The 19,808-nt window shown below is 36.3% G+C and overlaps 2 protein-coding genes across 4 annotated transcripts in view; one reads left to right on the forward strand and one right to left on the reverse strand.

Moving 5' to 3' along the window:
- LOC129721102 (lissencephaly-1 homolog) overlaps positions 1-19,808 on the forward strand; it is a 121,446-nt gene that overhangs the window by 85,756 nt on the left and 15,882 nt on the right. The gene's annotated exons all lie outside the window — the stretch shown is intronic.
- Positions 365-12,289, reverse strand: LOC129721103 (elongation of very long chain fatty acids protein AAEL008004-like). The gene is made up of 6 exons (XM_055673249.1): positions 11,786-12,289; positions 1,598-1,788; positions 1,448-1,528; positions 1,214-1,376; positions 1,020-1,156; positions 365-960 (listed from the first exon to the last, which is right to left on the reverse strand). The coding sequence occupies exons 1-6, from the start codon at positions 11,934-11,936 to the stop codon at positions 700-702; spliced, it is 984 nt and encodes a 327-aa protein (XP_055529224.1). The 5' UTR covers positions 11,937-12,289; the 3' UTR covers positions 365-699.

The following is a 19,808-nucleotide window of genomic DNA, read 5'->3' on the forward strand; positions in this document are numbered from 1 at the left end:
AAAATATTTTATAGCAGAAACTTTATAGTATAGCAAAACTGTCTGGTAATGATTTTTCATTCCAAGGCAGTGAACCTCGCGTGCCACCAACTAACAATTTCCGAGTTGAAGGTCAAGCGTCCTGTGTGGTGTTAAAATCAGCAGTAGCCGGGTTGCTGCCTTTCAACAATAAAGCACCGGTAAAAACCCAACGGTTGTTATGTTTATGTTTATCGATCCTGGAGGTGCCACCTCTACTAAAAGGTAATTCATTTGCATGATTTGCAGGAAATCCTGTCGTGTTTGCGTTGAACCTGAAGCAGGAGCAATATTATCGTTCAAAAAAGAACGCTCCTGTGGAGGTTCTTCGTAACCATAGTTTGTTTTGAATATCGAAATGGGTAACGTGTATTTATTTACAGTCAATATAAAAATGTAAAAACTGACCAAGTACAGATTTTGCCTTGGTAGTCGCATTAGTTCACAGTCTTAAAATTTATCAGAACATTCTATTTACATGTGAATTAGATAGCACTGAAGCCTTAATTTACTATATATCATCTAACATCTAACTAGCAAGCATCGATTTCAATCGAGTACAGTAGGAAGAAATCTGTTTCTGTATAACAATGAGCTAAAACACTTTCTAGAATCACTAGTAGGTTCCTTTCAGACTTTGAAGTTTTTTTTTCGGCTGCGTCTATGCTAAATCTAAACCTACTATTGATTTTTCTCAAAATCTATCCTTTCGTTGATATCCTTCAATTCAATGCAGTTATTGTTTTCCAACCCTGGCAAATCGCTATTGGCAGTGGTTTTAGTTCTTGTGGAGGTTCGTTTGTAATTTTCCATGTAAAAATTCATAAACAGCACAAAAAATATGCCGGCATTGCAGAGAAGCAAAAACGTGATCAGCTTTGGAAATTCACAATCTGTCAGCAATGCATTAATGGCGTGCAGGATACATATGATGAATTGAGCCTTGAACAAAAAACCAAGTTGGTAAAAAAATCAACAAGTTTAGGCACTATTTAGCGTACTATTTGAATCTCGGTCATGTATTTCTTCCACCACAAATATTTTTGATATTGGGGTCCCATCGACGAGAGCAGATAGTAGAAATACATCAGTGTATGCACAAAATTGTTGATTATGTTTGGCAGTGTTGTATTTCCCCCTGAAAGTAAAATAAAATCATGTAAACAGAAAAATGCATCCGACGTAACCTATTTACCAGCCAAAAATTTTGTTAAAATCCACGTTTCAATTGGAGTCAAAGAATGGTGATATAAATGTAACCAGGATATCTGTGATTTCTTCTTCCGCAATACGAAGAAGACAGTATCTGCGAACTCGGACAGTTTCGAAAGATAATAAATGTAGCACAAGTCGAACATCTGGAAAAAAGGTTGAAGCTCCATTTTTACAATTATAATTAAACCTCATTTCAAACGACGTTCGATTTTACCCTCCTCGACAAAGCACCGTCGGAATAGTCCACAGGTTCACATGTCAAGCTATACCCTCGTGCCCAGCCAGCCATCAGATGCTGAAAAGAGGCTCATTTAAACGCGAGTGTTTCGATCGAACTACTCAAACTGTAGTGATAAATGCATACCTCGTAAAACATGTAAGCGCTCAGCAGCACCTGAAATAAATTGTAGTAAAATAGAGTCCTCGTCAACTGCATCGGTTTCCGGTCCCGCATGTACGTTGGTCCGATTATCAGGACCCACGTCAGATAGGTTGTAATCATTCCTAGCGTGGGCAGGGGATTATCCATAAAGGGCAGATTTTTCGCACGTGGGTCTAATTAGTGGGAAAATAAGAATAACGCAATTATTGTGGCTTTAGGTTACTTGATCAATTGTGATAAGGTTGCATAAAATAATAATTCTCTGCATTCTATAAAGTAAAAAGTTCAATTGTTTAATCTGTTTACTTTTAAACAACAAATTCTGGTCTACATTCACTGTTGCACACAATACGCGAGAAGCATATGTAGCTCATTAATAATACAATAACACTAAAATTAATCAGAATCCACTCCTCTCAGTCATAATTTGCACGCTCTGGGGACAAAAAATCTGAACAAAAGAAAATCGAAGCCTTCTAGTTGGACAATGCACTGCTGCGCCACCGGCCGTCATAACTTGTCCATTTCATCCGAATCGACACTTTATTGCATGGGCCAGTGGCTCGTGAATCACTACCAGGCAGCACCATTTCCTCTTCGACAATGGCTAGGAAAACAGGAAAACAAATATTATCACATCGGAGAGCTGCACCCAGAAGGACGCCACTGAAGTTCTACTTGTGGTGGACCCCGTGACCTAGAGAAAGAACGAAAGGACTGCAGGACGATTATTTTCATTTTTATTATCTTTATTTTTGCCACGTTCGATGCAACCCTCGCCATTCACTTATGATTGGACGATTCGAGATATCTAGAACTGAATCTGCAAACCGCGAATGACAAGGGGGTTGGTTCTTAAATCCCATAAATAATTATATTAGCCTTTTACAAGCAACTGAGGCGTTGATCATCTTGTCGGTGTCCAACCGAATAACAATGCAATTTAATGGGTGGCCCTTGAAGTGCAAGGTCAGGTAAGGAACTATCTTTTAGTGAGCCTTCGAACGAGTGGTTACGTTTATGTTTGTGAAATGTATGTATTGACGGTGTACAGTGATATCTGGAATGCTCTAATACCGTCGAAACAATTTGCTGCATGCATTTTTTATATGTATCAATTTTAGTCAGTGCTGAATGATGCGTGAATGTGCAAGTGGCTGAATCCAGTCGTAAAGTATTTGTTGTAGTAATTTTCATTTTAATGAGGGGTGATGCGGAAACCAAAATAGCTGCAATGTCATTGACATTCACAGAGTACTGCACCAAAATAATGGCCAACATTTTCCCACTAGCGCCCTGTCAGATACTCAAGAAAGATTGAACGCAAACTCCAACCCTCGCTTCGCTTTAGAGTTTTGTCAGTAGCGTCAACATTGTAAATTGTTGTTTTTTTTTAAATTATTACTGCTTTATTTAAAAAGGATTATAAACAAATATGTTTGAGAATGTCTTAAAGCAGTGTATGTATTGTGCTGCATAGAGGAAAAAACTAACTACAAGGTATACAGCCCTAGGGCTTGGTTGAAATGGTGACGTAGCACTAAACAATCCTCACATGCCACATGATTGTTAGATTAAAAGGTTAACTCTGTAAGCCGAGAGAATCAGTTCATTTGTTCAGCAAAATACGTTTTTTCTCAGCCTTCCCTTTAAATCTTTTTCAAAAATATATTGAATATTATACTTGAAATTATTTCGTTTATACTGCCTGCCTGTAACGGGTGGCAACTGAAAATTTTGATTTTTTCCTACTGCTACTAAAAAAGATGGATGAACCTTAAGAAAAACTGATTTATTTTTCATAAAGACACATTCATTATGAACTAACAAAAAACATTGAACATTTGAGAAAGGTCCGTTACCGGCCTTCCCACGAAGCTTTCTTATGATGCCGGAACAAGAGCATTGTTCGGTCTTCACGTCGGCTTTTCGAATGCATGTCTTGATTCTTCCAACCAACTGTTTACAGTTCGTTGATCACCTGTTATTTTTGCACCAAAGAAACTCAAAATCTCAAATAAATCTTCGATTAAGCGACACTGAGGTAGGTTCCTTGAGATGCGTATTTGGGATAAACGTAAAACGTAGTCGAGTGGTTGTTCAGGAACGTTTGTGTGTTTTGACGTAATGTGATGATATTTTATTTGACCAGTACACATACTTTTCATTGGTATGGTGTTATGTAAGAAATGCAATCATAATTTTGTTCAAACATTCGTTCTGGTATACATTTTGATTGATAGCCAAGCCACCAGGCTTGAACCATGGTTTAGACAGAAAGGAAAAAGACCTTTTGTGTCCACTACTCTTAGCGGTCTTCCAATACCTTTCTGGCGCAATATTGGTAAGTTTTGCAGGAAATTATACAAATGTAATAGAAACCGGGAGATTTTCGCTTTGAAAATAGTCCATAGGTTCGAGTCTCGACTCGGAAGAAACTGTCGGTGTCAGTAGGATCGTAGCGCTAGCCCCGCAATTGTCCTGTACACTAAACAGTTGGCTGCGAAGTCTGTGTATAATAAAAACAGAAAGTCAAGTTCCGAATCGGAATGTAGCACCAAGGCTTCGCTTTGATTTTTTAATAGTTCACTGCTAAAACTGTTGGATAGTTTATAGCGAACTGTACAATGCGCTTGTGGAATGCTCTTTGTTTCGACGCCATTTTGAACAGAACTGGGCATGAATGAACAAAACAAAAATTCTGGCACAAAGAGGAGAGAGAGAGCTTTCATATGCATACTCTCATTTCTCTCTGAGGATGTTTGTTGTGGAGATTCCGCATTTTTAGTTGTCATCCGTTAGTGTATTTTTTAACAAGCCATATTTATTTGACATAGCACAAGTCTGTCTTTGTTGTTAAATAAGCACCAATAACTTCTTCGATACTGTTACCTTAATAAGGATGTTTCTTTCAAGACATCAGTTTTTATTGCGTTCTAACAGCCGGTTAACAAATTGTTTAATAAGGGAGAGGATGGTATCAAACTTTTCGAAAAACCTTTATCTTCGAGATATTAAATTAATATAAGTTCATGGAAACAAACATTAATTAACCTATTGGGACAGAGAGAATCATTTTTAAACCATTTCCAAAGGAAATGGAGCTGGCTTTGCGGGTAAACACTAATACCAAAGCGTTTGACATGGATTTTTATCGAGTATTTGCTCAAATTAAGCGTCTTCGAAGGTTTTTGGTCTTGCTTCACGCGGACAGTCGTCAACATAAAAAAAATAATAGCAACAACTGACATTTTCAGCCCATAGGAATAACGAATTTCCAACCAAATTATAAATGACAATTAAAGAAATAAAATTGAGACATTTTTACGGATTCAGCACAGGTGTGAGAAAGTATAAATCTGCTTAACAAAGTGTGAAAATAAGGTATAAGCAATAGATTTTACAGTAAATCGATGCTTGCAATAATTGACAAAAATGTATGTGGCAACGAGAAAAATCAAATAGGGTAATGTATCATGATCGGACCAATTTAGCCAATTTTCAAGGTATGTACATCGCATTTTATGTCAAATTTCACCATTAATGTTACATGTAAATAAAACACAATTATCGGGAAAGCATATTTGTCTAGTATACAAAAATTCTTCGCTTTGCGTGCTGGGCTTTACTTGCATGGCATTTGATTTGGGCTTCTAAACATATTTTCGAACATCAAGTTATTTCGAAAGCGTTATGAATTATATTTGAGTTCCAAATACGGCAAGTTTGCTTGTTTAACTACTGGGTGTTTTTCGGTTGCCGTTTCATTTTGCCGATAGCTCACTCCACAAGTACAATTTATAGAAAAGATGTATGACAAACTTGTAGTCCCTAAGTAGTACTACAAGTTTGTCGTATAGTGCAATGCTCTAACTTTTATGCCTGAAGTGTGAGAGCCTATATTAAGTGCATCGCTTTCAGCCATCGAGAAAGCTTATGGCAGTGAATAGTGAAATTGAAAGTTCTACTGAATTTTTAGACCCTACATTTCCCGTGTCGAAACTCGAACCTACGACGACTGGCTTATTAGACCAACATCGTCCCTCGAGACCAACTGGGAGATTATATTTATGCAACACTTTAGTCAAATTTCCAATGAAATAATTTAAATTCCACTTAAAATATAGAACGTTTATTAACATTTCACTAACTCGAGCCAAATTTTCTTCTGAATAGTTAGAATAGTGTATGTTACTGAGATGTATGTATTTTTTGAAAAAAAACAATTGGTGTACGTTCTGTTAAAGCACTCAGAAGTTTTACTTTTTTTGTTTAATTTTTCCTTTAATTTTAAACCAACCTTTCTCTTGAAAACGTTATATTTTCATAGTATTTCAACTGCTTGTTGAAATATCTCGCGAAGGCGCTGCAATGCGATTTTAATTTAGGTACTATCTGTTATTTTTTCAAAACTGAAAGCTAGTATTTTATACTTCTCAAAACTATGAAGATATTATACTTCTCATTGTATTGAATATCGACGACCGTTTTAATTAAGCTAACCATGTTTGAGGTGCCTCGATGAAAGCTATGACAACCGAACATTACCAAATATAAATTTTCATATGTTTTAATTTATCACTTTCTCGTAAACTGGACGGAAATACGCGCAAAAAATGGGTTTCTCAAATATGGATGACATTGAGTTATATTTTTCTATTTGAAGCATAATGGGCTGTTTGTAGTGAAGTTTTAAACGGTATTGCTTTAATTTGCGAACCTTACGCCGTTTTTGAGAGGTTTCTTTCTGTATAAAAAAGCTTCATCTTTTATATTCTGTTCCAATGAATTAAACGTGGAATCCTTCATTGGGTATATCACGTATAAGCAAAGTGAAACGGTGATGTCTCAGAAGTAAGCCGATCATGATACAAAACAGGCCTTCGCGTTTCACCCTTAGTTCCAACTTTAAAGCAAGTATTTCGTGTAAAAAGAGTTCCTACATTGAATTCAAATGTTACAGGAGCATATTACTGGAAAATATACTGCAATCTTTTAATATTCGATTCTGAAATCACTGCTTGACAACAAGACTTGATAACAATTGTGAGAAGAAATTGTTCTCGAAAATAGTTAATTTTTTAAACTTTTTCTCTAATAGTAATACTTAAGTAATCTTAATGAAACCTTCTAAACATCATCAAAAGAAGTTGTTAGATGATGCTGCTACATATTTGATACAGTTTTTTTTCAATAGTTGGGAAATCTCGCATATAAAAAAATGATCCGATTATTGTACATTTTCTAACTAAACCGATCATGATACAACACCCCAACACTCTGGTTGGTATTGTCGGCAACGTTGGGAACATGATTTTGAAAATACATGCACTTTTTCATTAGGTATATCTCTTGAATTTCATAGCAACGAAAATTCTGAACAATGTGATGCGGTGCAGCAGTCCTAGTTGTACTTTCTAACACACCGGATTCTCTTTTTGCGCACCGTCTTTTTTACACGGATCGCTTTCCTTCATTACTCAACAACGGGTCAAGACATCGACCTCATTTCAATCACGTTTTCCGTATTAGGTCATGAGTGATCATATATCAGTTTTTGAAAAAAATCACAATTTTTGGTATAAATACTCAAAATTTAAAATATTGCATTTTGGTCTCTAGATTGAACACTATCATAATCAAACGATGTTTAAACATTTTAGGACGATTTTCTTCGTTTTGGAACGCATCCCCCGTGCAAAAAAATCACAGGAAGGTTGTATGCAAAGCCACGACCGCAAGGTTGAAGTAGAATACTTTTACAAGAAAGATAACTCGGCTGCTTGCGTGTCAGTAATTTTTTCTAGTAAATAAACGTTGACCGTTCATTGGCAGTATTGTAATTTCTTTTTGTTTGATATTTTGAATGATGTTCATTGAATATTTTTAAATTTTGTGCAAATGAGAAGTTGAAGTGCTGCCGAATTGTAATATGCACATTTAATACGACATCATTAAACGGGAACGGAACAAAGGCTACGGTTATGCAGAACGCGAATGACGGCGCGATGCGATTCGCCTTACCGTGGTGAAATGTACAGCTCTTTTTAAGGCGAAGTAGAGCTATACATTTCAACACATTTCGTCTTGCCGAATCGCATCGCGCCGTTATTTGCGTTCTGCATAACCGTAGCCAAAAACTAAGCGACGCACGTAACACGTAATAATAGTCAGAGTATGCATGTAGATGAAGATAATTAACTTTAGATTATAGCGCAAAACGAGAAAATATTATCCCTTCAAATATTCATTTTTGTTCTTCAAATTTCTGTTGTTCAATTTAATATCCGATGAAATGTCTGTTTATTATCTGATGAAGTTCTTATATAGGCCAAATGATGCATTCTCAATTTACTAGGTCCATAACTCTGCCGACCGTGCTTGGGAAAGCAATCGTATAACGACCAATCAGAGGTCGAATTTTGTGTTTTGACAAGGCTTTCAATAGTACAATAGTTCGAATAATAAAATTGCAATTTCATACATCTGGTAGGAATCTTAGAAGATTTTCTAATCGATTGCTGCAAAAACGAACGAAATCCATCGAAAATTAACCGATTTATTAGCATTTGAAATTGGACATATTTTTCACTTTTTTCGGTTTTAGATTTTCATTTCACATCCCCAGGGTGGCCACTCAATCGGGAAATGCGGGAAAAAGTCGGGAATTAAATTACATCGGGAAAAATGCGGGAAAAAGTCGGGAATTTTTTTATTTGATCGGGATTTTGTTACCAAGATTTTTTCGAAGTATTGTGCATGATGCAATTACAAATGATGGAGAAGTTGGAAGTGCAGGACTGCACGTCGGTCCCTTAAAAGTCACATTTTTCTTTAGCAGTCAATTTTTTGACCAAAAAGTCACTAAACTTACTTGTTTTGACCCGCTGACCAGCTGACTACTTTATGCAGTTCTGCTTTTCAAATGAAATAAGTGTTGACACCAAATGTCTTAGAATAGCATTAAATGTCGAAATCTGGTGGTATCCAAAAAATTGAATGGACTCTGTGGGACTTCTCAAGATGGTAAAGCGAATTGAAACCGGGGTCAAAAATCGGTCCGCAGTCTGGGAATGAAAGTTGCCAGTTTGTCGAGAAAACGTTCTTAGTGAGAGAATTAATCATAAATTCACATATGTACAATAGAAACTGTTTCAATTTCTAAGAGCAATGCAAAATAAGTTGCACTGTACAGTCTTACTAACATTACCAGTTATTAGTAGTTGTTTGAATGAACGAATTGACGATAAAATAAGTGGCACACAGTTCTGATTCTCCAGTTTTTCAAATAGATTTTTATTTCAGCTAGTCTTTTAGAAGAAGTATTTGGCGAACTCCAGCGAAACTAGCTACCTTTCCCGCTTAGAAACTCAATCCTGGTGAAAATTTGGGTTTGGGACGAACTTACTATGCGGAGCAGTTGATTGAAAAAACATTTAAAACTTGCCACAAAATAAAGCAAACATTATTTTGAAATTTTTTGAGAAACTAATTTTTGTACATATTTCAAACTCGTATTTTTTCTGTAAATTATACAGTTTGATTGTAAAAAAACTATTTTTGATGTAAATACCCTAAGAAAACAATATTATCGTTTTCGAGATTTTTCAAGAAAACATGTTATTTGTTTCTTCCTACGACTTTTTACATGCTTTTCGTATTGCAACTGGCCTTAGAGTACGATGCTGGCCTAACTAATCAGTCGTCGTAGGTTCGTATCTCAGCTCGAGGGAGACTGTTAGTGTCTACGGGATCGTAGCGCTAGCCCTGCAATCGTTCTGTGCACCGCTGCTAAATCTGTGGCCAATAAACAAAAATACTTTAAATGTTTTAAAAGCCAAAATAATTAGCTTGATTGGTGTGATGTTTCCGGCAAAGCTTTAGATAGTAGTTCTATTGAAAAAAAATTATTGAATATTTTAAAAAAGCTTTGAGTTCTAAGTTGCCAAATGTTACAACGTTGATTAATTTGAACACGGAAGAAGTTAAAATTTCTGAAAGTTTTTTTTTTCGAAACCAGAACGATCGAGCAATGATTAGTGCGATGTTTTCGGCAAAGTTGTTGGCAGTAGTTGAGTATTAAAAATATTTTAAATTAAACATTTCAAAGAGTTGATTTTCGAAAAATATTTTATTGATGATCATGGAGAAACAAAAACTAAAAATTCTTCAGAAAAAATCCTAATAAGGATTTGGGAAAATTTCGGGCAACATTTTTTTTTCTTGAAAAGTTTAAAAGAAGTTAAAAATAAATTTGTTCCATTTTCAACGGTTTCTGCAAGACAGTTTGTGCAGCCTTTTATTTGAAAAATAATAATTTAAGATCATTTTTCTGATTTCCAGGTTATTTTTTAAGTTTCGAAATCACTTATTTCGAAATGTTGGCACCCAATATCATTTTTATCAGCTTGGCCATTTTGAGCGCTGGATGCAAACAAGTTGGAGATGTTGGCAGATAACCAGCGAGATGCAACTTTGATGAACTAGCAAATCAAAATACTGAAAAAGTTGTGAATGCAACTCTGAAGTTTTCAGAATCTATGTAATGCGTGATAAACGAAGTACAGTTAAATCGCAGTATTTTTCCTTAATGTAAAAAAATATCTTTAATTTGAGAAAAAAAAACGCAAATCCATGTCGCAAGTTTTGTTCCCTAAATAATTAATTCAATCAAAATATTTATTACTCTTAGGTTAAGTAGTTTCTTGTTCATCCTTAACTTCCCACGACTTTTCCCGATGGTTTGAACAACGAAAAAAAAGTTTGTACGAAAAGTGCTGTTTGGTTTGTTGTTGTTCCCCTCATAGGTTGTTATGCGTTGAAAAAAAGGGTGCTTATATCATATTTTTAGGTTGTAAAGGTTGTATTTTATGTAACTAATCAACTGTTTATGTAGAATGTCCCGAGCAAATTCGGTAGAAATGATATGAGCTATTACTTCCGATTTAGGGTCTAAAAATCGACGTTCAGCCGTCGATAGAACATAACCTAGTTACCGTTTCTGACAATCGGGAATTTCTTGCAATCATGCGGGAAAAAGTCGGAAAAATGCGGCAACTCGAAAATGTAAAATGAGTGGCCACCCTGCATCCCTATGTAGCCGAACTTCCTGAGAGAAGTATTATACTTTAAATAAATCGGGTGTACTGTAAAAAGAAATTTGAATCCGAGTACTCTACATATTTTAAGGAAGCTTAAAAAACACTGCCTTAACTTATTTTCTTCAAGCTCAGAGGTGCTTTGCCTCGAATCGCATGTAGTCCGACTTGCCTTTTTATCAGATTTTCTTTTTATTTTGCTTTACTATTGGTTAAGAACACAATACATTTGGTTTTATTCCAGAAAAGTAGAAAAAAATGGGGTCAAATTGTTCCATCTTAGAAATAATCGCATATCAGTCGCAATGCATATTTCCCTGATTTGTTTTTGATTCTTACGTTTTTATTACAACAAAAGCGAAAAAAAATATTTGCCCCAAAAGATTATAGCTTTTTAACCATTCTTGTGATATTTGGTGCCCCTAGTAAACACAGAAGTGCGTTGAAAGACCGAAAACTAATTGCTCGCCGGGTTCGTCGCTTCTGTGTTTGCTTACGAGAAAACTTGTTTAAGTCTCTAAAAAGGTTATCTATTAAAAAGCTGTAATCTTCCATCTTTTCCAGTTTTGCTTTTGAGTTAAACCTATATTTACCAGTGTAATTCATTTTTACCGTCTGTACATCACCCGCGATGAGCTGAGATAAATAGCTAGAATAAAATTGTGAAAATTGTGCTTGGAAGTAGCAATGATTTAATTTGAGATCCTTGGTTGCCCTAAATTACCTATTGTCAAACTGTGTGAAACTCCACTTTTTTTAGTTTTTACCAGCACGCATTTTACACATGTCATGTCAGATAAAAAAAGGGTTCGAAAGTTGGCAAACAACATCTTTGAAGTTTTTCTTTTCTTTTTGTTCGGGTGTGTGACGTATTTAAACGAACGAGAAAAATTTAAAATATTGAACGATCAAAATTTTTGTAAAACATCCATAAAAATTATTGTATAGCTTACTTTTTCTACCATATAATAAACGTTTTCCAGTCAATATTGTCACACTATAATTGTAAAGTAAAATATGTAAGATTGCTGCAATGCAAAACTATTAAAACTGACTTATTCTAAGTAATTACCTGCCAGCAAATCTTCTACCAGTTCCCAATACTGGTATATAAGACGCGTCCAGTTTCGCTCTGCCTGATATTCGTCTAAGGCCATTTTCATAATGTAATTAGAGGCCCACGATATGTCCGTGAAATTATCCCGCATGTCCATCGTGGCCATTTCAATGCACTTCACTCTTCAAAAAACCTGTTAGTTCACTCGATTTGACCGCGTTGCAATTAGAAGCCAATCTAAACCACACTGGCTGAACCAGATTCCGTCAAAAGCATCCGCTTAGAATCAAATCATTTCCACGTGTCCTTCGGTATACATGAAAAACTAGTACCACCGGTTCTAGTCAATTTCTAGGGCACTATGTCAACATGCTAAGAATTACATTCACGATCAAAATGGCAATAATTCCGCTAGCACACCGTAGTGACACCTTAAAAAACGCCGCGATCACCTGCGAAAAGCAACAGCTAACTAGTTACACCACTCAATAGAACTGGAGATCAAATACTCCAAACCGAACGGCCGTAGAAGGAATACTGAATTCTTTCCAACCAACAACACAAGATTTTTCTCCAAAAGCAACGAACCTCACTGGTGGTTCAAAATCTAGAACGAACGATTCGGAAGTCTTGCATGGCTGCTGTGTTTCCTTAAGTGGCACGCAAGCAAGGATCATCCCTCTCTCTCTCAAACCACCGACAAGCTAAGTTTGCTTTTCCAACAGAAAAGATGGAATAGCATATATTTAATAGTATACATATGAATGGCTTGGATCTAGTATAAATCCGGTGTGATCAAGCATGAAAGGAAGGAGCAAAACAGAGATGGATGTAAATAGAATTGATTCGCTCTTAAGTTTTAAGTAAACGAGAAAAGCTCCCACCCGGTTCCGAGAGCGGTTACAGACGAAAGTCGCGAGCGCGAAGATTGAGATGTCCTTGACGAGCAAAAGTCTTCGTATACAACTCACGAAAACTGTAAATTCGTGCGCTTTACTCAACAGCGGCCGGGCTTCGCCACACAGAGGGTTTGGCAGTCGAAAAGTTCGGTTGGTGCTTATGTGCACCTAACCTACCGTGCGCAGCTTTAAGTGGCAATCATACCGGTGCAACAAATATAGATAGTGAATCGTGGGCAAAGTGGCATTCAACAAAACGGAATCTATTAGCTAGAATCGATCCTGCGCTTGAACAGAATGTAACCAGTTTTCTAGGCTTAGATCATGATACTGCACCCGGGGATGAAGATGCATTCTGTGTTGTGGTTGATGGCAGACGACAGGCGTGGGACGCAACAGCAGGGAGAATGGTCTTCGGAACTAACTTGTCTCGAACAGCAGAGAGATTCTAAGCTGATTGGGCAAGCAAAGGCGATGGGGCTCGCACTTAAGATGGCACTGGTCAAATGCGTTTCGAGTATATCGTACATCTAATTGTATTAAAGAATTCATCAAGGTCATTAGTTACCTTGAACATGTTTTGATAGAAATACCATACCACTTTGTTTGTAAATGAAAAATGTAATACCTAATACTGATTTAATATTTTATTTGAAAATATATTTTTATCACTTTAAATTGCAAATTACTTCAATTAGTTGCCGTAAAAAGAACTGTACTCGTGTTCTTCGGTAGGAAAAAAGTAGTACAACCGATGTGGTTTTTTGCTTTCCTCACTGCTGTGTTTTCAAAGGCTAACATAATTTGAGCGCATATGAATACTTTTAAACATGACAACTAGTTGATTATTATTGTATAATTTTTGGATCGAAGACTTAGTTTGAAAACTATTTATAAATTTATAAAAATGTGTTTTATGTTTATATGAGATCAATTAATTTGATTTTTTGCCTCCTTCGATTTTGTTAGTAATGGCTTTACTAATTAAACCTTCAAAATAATTCAATAATAGAACAAGGTTGGCCACAAGATTATTTAATCACGCTAGATGACTATACTTACACAGAGGTTTAATTGTGTCAAAAATACTGCAGGAAAACTGGGAATTTTTAATACCAAATCAGTTATATTCGATTCAAACAATCAGGTTTATAAAACCAGTATTACATTGTATTTTTGATTTACTGCATGCTTGAGATCAGTTTTATTAGTTAAAAGCATTAAATATTTCTGCCATCTCACAAACACTACAAGCTGACAGAGAAGAGCAGTTGATGATTCTAAAAAAATCAGGACTTAAAAATTGGAAATCAGCTGACCGCCTTGCTGCCAATTTGAGATTAGTTGAGTGGTACTTAATATATTAATGCACTGCCAATAATGCCAAATGGTTCTTATAGTCATTCCAAACCATAATAATCTTTGTGATCATCTTTTTAAAATGGGGTTTTTTAAGGGGAATTGTGGGTAAAATGAACAGGGGTGGTAAAATGGACACCTGCTTAAATCTCGACTATTACGTTGAAAGAAAAAATACAAACTCCATTGGCCCCTTATCTTAGGTGCATTGGAAGCTATTTAAGACAAACTGTGCGAAATGAAACAGTCAAACAACGAAAATAATATACTAAACAAAAACAAAAGTCACGTGCACATTCGTGATAGTGATGTTATTTTTGGCTCACAGGAAATAACCTTTTTTTAGTATAAAACAGTTTTTCGTAAAGACTTTTGTGTAATATCTGTACTCAGACTACTAAGCACCAGAGATCATTAAAGGTTAGTAATTGTTTGAATGATTTTTTCAATATTTTTGAGTATTTTCAATAACACGTACTGTGTGGGAAAAATGGACAGTCCATAGTGATGGTAGAAAAATTGTGCAAATTTCCATTTAAAATTAGAGATGCTTTGTGTTTGTATGTATTTGTTTGTAAAAACGCAAAATTAAACCTAAACCGATGAACACATGGCAGCGGCTAAGCGTGCCGTTGAATGCGGCAAGTCCAGAAAACAAGCTTCCTCCAATTTCCCAGTTTCTTGCGGATAAGGTCATATATTGATATTAATTCTACGACAACCGGTGAAAATTGAACTGTAGGTGAATGCATAACTGTGTCACGTGTAATCGAACAACATTTTGCTACCAGTAAAGCGATAATTAACGTTCACGTCCAAGGTGTCCATTTTACCCCCAGAAAAATCTTTTTAAAAAGCTCAAGAAAATTTCGAAAAACACTATATTAGAGTATCTCTACCTATTTTTTGCATCAATTATTAGTTGCTCAGTTGATGTGCGCGATCGACTCATGATTTAAGTGTTAAATTGTGTAGAAAATTGAGAAATAGCTTGGGGTGTCCATTTTATCACCCTTTCCCCTATTCATTTTCGAAGTATGTCAAATTTCAGTCTAAAAAACATGTATTATTTTCGAAATTTTTTTGTAACATCGTTGCAGAAAGAAATTTTTGTACATGGTTGCATAAATCAACGCGGCTACAACATTGTTGAACTATCCTTATTTCTACAAAGATAAGAAAGTTAGATTTTTGATCTCATCGAAAGTTTTTGTCACCTTAATTTTTGATAACATGAAAATAGGCGTTTCATCATATATAACAATTTTATAAATTGAAGTTTTTATCAAGTATATTGCTATCGAGCTCTAGATTCAAATTGCCCCCTAAGTTGTCCCCTAGAATTCCAAGGACATTGCCATATTTTTATTCTTCATTTTAGTAGTCTGTCTCATAAGATTGGTTGAAACCAATCGGTACCTTACCAAACAGTCCCAAGCCGTGGTGTGGCCTTTGCTGTACGTAAGAGTCGTCTCCATTCCACTCGGTCCATGGCTGCAGTTCGCCAGCTCTGCAGTCTGCGTAGGGTCCGCAGGTCGTCTTCCACCTGATCGATCCACCTTGCCCGCTGTGCACCTCTCCGTCTCGTCCCTGACGAATTGGTTTCAAGAACCATCTTTACCGGGCTGTCGTCTGACATCCTTACAACATTCCCAGCCCACCGCAACCTGCATATCTTAGCGGTGTGAACGATAGATGGCTCCCCAAGCAGCTCCTGCAGTTCGTGGTTCATTCGCCTTCTCCACACTCCGTTTTCCATCTGCAGTCCACCGAAGATGGTACGCAACACCTTCCGCTCGAAGACCGCAAGGGCGCGTTGGTCCTCCACAAGCATAGTCCATATCTCATGCCCGTAGAGGACTACCGGTCTGATCAGCGTCTTGTAGATGGTTAACTTGGTGCGGCGACGAATTCTACTCGATCGGAGCGTCCTCCGGAGACCAAAGTATGCACGATCTCCTGCCATAATGCGCCGTTGAATTTCTCTGCTGGTATCGTTGTCGGCAGTTACCAGTGAGCCCAGATACATGAACTCATCAACCATCTCGATTTCATCACCACCAATTTGAACTCGAGGTGGGAGGTTAGCACTGTCCTCTCGTGAACCCCTTCCTTTCATGTACTTCGTCTTCGATGCATTGATGACCAGTCCAATCCGTTTGGCTTCAGCCTTCAGTCCGATGTACGTATCCGCCATCTTCACAAAGTCCAAGCCACAATGTCAATATCGTCGGCGAAACCAAACAGTTGAACCGACTTTTGGAATATCGTGCCACTCGTGTTAATCCCCGCTCTTCTAATGACCTTCTAATGAAACCAATCGGTATTTTACGATAAAACCAAACAGATTTTTACGACGACTTTATCACCCTTCACATCGACAATCCTACGAACAAATATGAACCGTGTCCAATATATTCCCATACACTTTTTTATCTCATTTTTGTTGTAATTGTGGAATTGAAAATACGCAATAATTTAATCGACTATTTGTTGTTGAAATGGAACTGTCTGAGAATGAATTGTAAAGAATCAATAATAAAGCAAAAAAAAAAAAAATACCATGAAAAACATTTTGTACAAAAATACATGATAAATAAACATTAAATTTTAATATACAAAAAATCCGCAAAAATGAAGACGTTGGTCACGTCTTCACGATCGTTAGGGTAAGGAATGATGTTTTAAGGAAGGAGGTGTAACAGTCGTTGTTGTCGGAGACCGACCGTTTACCTCTGCATCCCCACAATTGCGACGAAAAGAAGGGTTGTGTCACCGTCAGCGTTGCCAGGTCATTATTTTAAAAATCTGGAAAAGGCAAAATAAAAATCTGGAAAAAATCTGGCAGTCATTTCGTGGGGTGAAAGGTTAATTTTTCGGATAAAAGTCTTGGGGTACGCAAAATTTGAGGTGACAAAATTGCAAAATTTCGCGCCAAAATTGAAGTTATGACCTTTTTGCGGAACAGAGAAAGTAAAATCTGGATAAAATCTGGATCATCTATGAAAAATCTGGATAATTGGACGTCAAAGCTGTCTACCTGGATACATGTTCAAAAATCTGGATAATCCAGCTAAATCTGGATACCTGGCAACGCTGGTCACCGTGATAAGAGACTGAGTCGGACAGTATTGCGCGCGAAGTTGAGTAGCAAAGACGAACAATAAGTGTCTTTCTTGTCAGACCTCGCGGGCCTATATGAGCGGCGCGCGCGAATACTATTCACTACCAGAAACATCCAAGTGCCTAAAAATTTGTTTAAATACTACTATTCCCGAGTATTTTCGGAAAGGAAGGCGCGAATGTTGATAGGTATACGTGCCATTATAGAAGCAACGGGGGCGATCTTCGGCTAAACGTTTAGGGCGAGTTTATCCGTGCATCTCCACGGTTTGCAATATTCCCGGGAAAAAATCTCATTTCCCGGGAATTCCGGGGACCGGGGAATGGAAAAAAATCAAGGCAAAAATGAGATTTCAAATAAATTTATTAATAAAAGATAACAAAAAAATATTTTCAAATTTGTTTACAATTTTACTACAATTCGCATGAAAAACCAAACTAAAAAAAACATCAGATATTCGCGACCGATTTTTGTTGTAAATTTGTATAGGAAAGGAGGTTTCAGGTGCTTCATGTCGTCAAACAATCTCTGACAATTTTCCGTCAGGCCTAAATAATGTGATTTCCTTTAAGGATGTTACGGATATCCGTATCCGCAAATGCGGCACATCTGCATTAAAATTGACATACGCATTCGCATCCGCATCATACCATGCGGATATTGAAAAAAATATAGCTTCATAAAATTTTAGGGATATGGTCATTTGATATAAGCAAAATGAAACACAAGGGATGCTATGGATATCCGTATCCGCCTCCGCATAAAAATTGACACCCGTTCCTACATCTGTATCCGTAATCACATATCCGCATCCTCATCTGCAGATGTCTAAAAAATCACATCCGTAACATCCCTGATTTCCTTCTGTAAAACGTTGCTAAAGTCCGCTGAATCACCGCTGGTTTTTTGATTTGTAGAATACTTACAAATCACCGATTTCAGCTCTTGCTACATTTTATTAGAAACTGTAGTGTCTAATCCTTTCAGTTTGTTGAAGATAATACTGAGTGTGACGCAAGCATAAGCTGAGGCAAATATTTGCCATGTTAGGTATGGACTTTTTTGGGCAAAATATTTGTTCGGGCTAATATATATGCTCTATTATTACACTATAGCAAATATTCGTTCGAAACTTTGTTTACTTGAACGGTAGCAAAGCCTCTTCTCTCATTTATCAAATATGTTTGCCATGCCATTGCACGATGTGAATTATTCAAAATTGCTAGCAAATCTAGTTTCATAGGCAAAACAATATTTCAAACCCTTTTAGAGTTCAATACGAACTCAAAATAACTCCGTTTTAGAGTATACGGGGGGCATTCAAATGCGTTATTAATATGCAAAGATGATTTTTACGTTGAAATCACGGCCACGACCCATGTTACACTGACTTTGAGTTTTATTAAATTATTTATTTCTTATTATTTATTGTTATATTATTTATTATTTGTTATTATATTGAACAAAGAATAAAATCAAACAACTATTCGCTTAGTAGTGAATTATCCAGCATTGAACGACATTAGACTAAGTAAATTAATGTTTAATTTTCCGTTTACTGAATAAGACAGCAATTATTTTTGACAAATAGTTAAAGTAAAAATTTGATAATTTACGGTATATTGACCGTCTTTTCAAGCAAATACTTACTTACTTCGTGTAATTCCCACTTTAATGCTGCTTTAATAGGGTATTTAATTTAATGTTTTAATAGGGTATTTAATTTTTTTGCACTCTTGTATAGGAAAATACAGTAAATCTTGCGTAGTTTTTCGAGGAATTCGGGAATCCCGGGAATCATATTTTCTGGTCCCGGAATTTGGGAATCCTGGGAAAAGGTATTTCTCGGGAAATCGTTCCCGGAATTGCAAACCCTAGCCAAGACGCACCACAACAAGGGAAATATGCTTCAATACAGAGGTTAACATGCGCCTAGCAGAAATTAGCATGCGAAGTGCTTAAAGTCTCAATGAAATCAAAAGCATTGTAACATACCCTAAGTTGTTAAGCAATCTTCTGCAACGCTTCATTTTACCACAATTTTATTTTGATCATTTCAGGTCAAAGTTTATGAAAATTAGTGAAATAAATTAAAATATTCATAGTATTACAAATTACAAAAGTGTGAGAGTTTGAGGAACACAGTTTTTTAATATAATTTGCAGGTCAGTTAACCATAAAATTATAAAAAAAAATTAATAATTACACGTTAGGCAGAGTTAAAGACGTTTCTACAGTTTTAAGGTATTTTATTCATTATGACGTACTTTTTCATATGAGAACTATAGGAAAGCTAGATTTATATGAGAAGAACGAAGAAATTCACCATTTAAAGCCAACTGTGTGAGTATTTACAGGGAATAAATAATATGAGCCATCTTACCTTTTTGAATGTATAAATTATAGAGGACCAAATTATATTTTGTAAACATATTCTGCCACATCAACCATTAGAACGATATTATATTCGAATCATCTACTGCTATTTCTGCCAGTTCACTGGTTTCATTGGTTAGGTAGCCGAAACGACCCAAACGTTCGATGAGTGGCAACAAGGTTCGCCTGATGGTAGGTGGCATACTTCCAGCAGCACAAGATAATACCTTTAAACTTAGTAGGTTATATTTTGCGCTCATGTTGAGTTCTCATTCGCTAC

Source organism: Wyeomyia smithii, chromosome 2, assembly GCF_029784165.1.
Source record: "Wyeomyia smithii strain HCP4-BCI-WySm-NY-G18 chromosome 2, ASM2978416v1, whole genome shotgun sequence".
In the NCBI taxonomy this organism is placed as follows: domain Eukaryota; kingdom Metazoa; phylum Arthropoda; class Insecta; order Diptera; family Culicidae; genus Wyeomyia; species Wyeomyia smithii.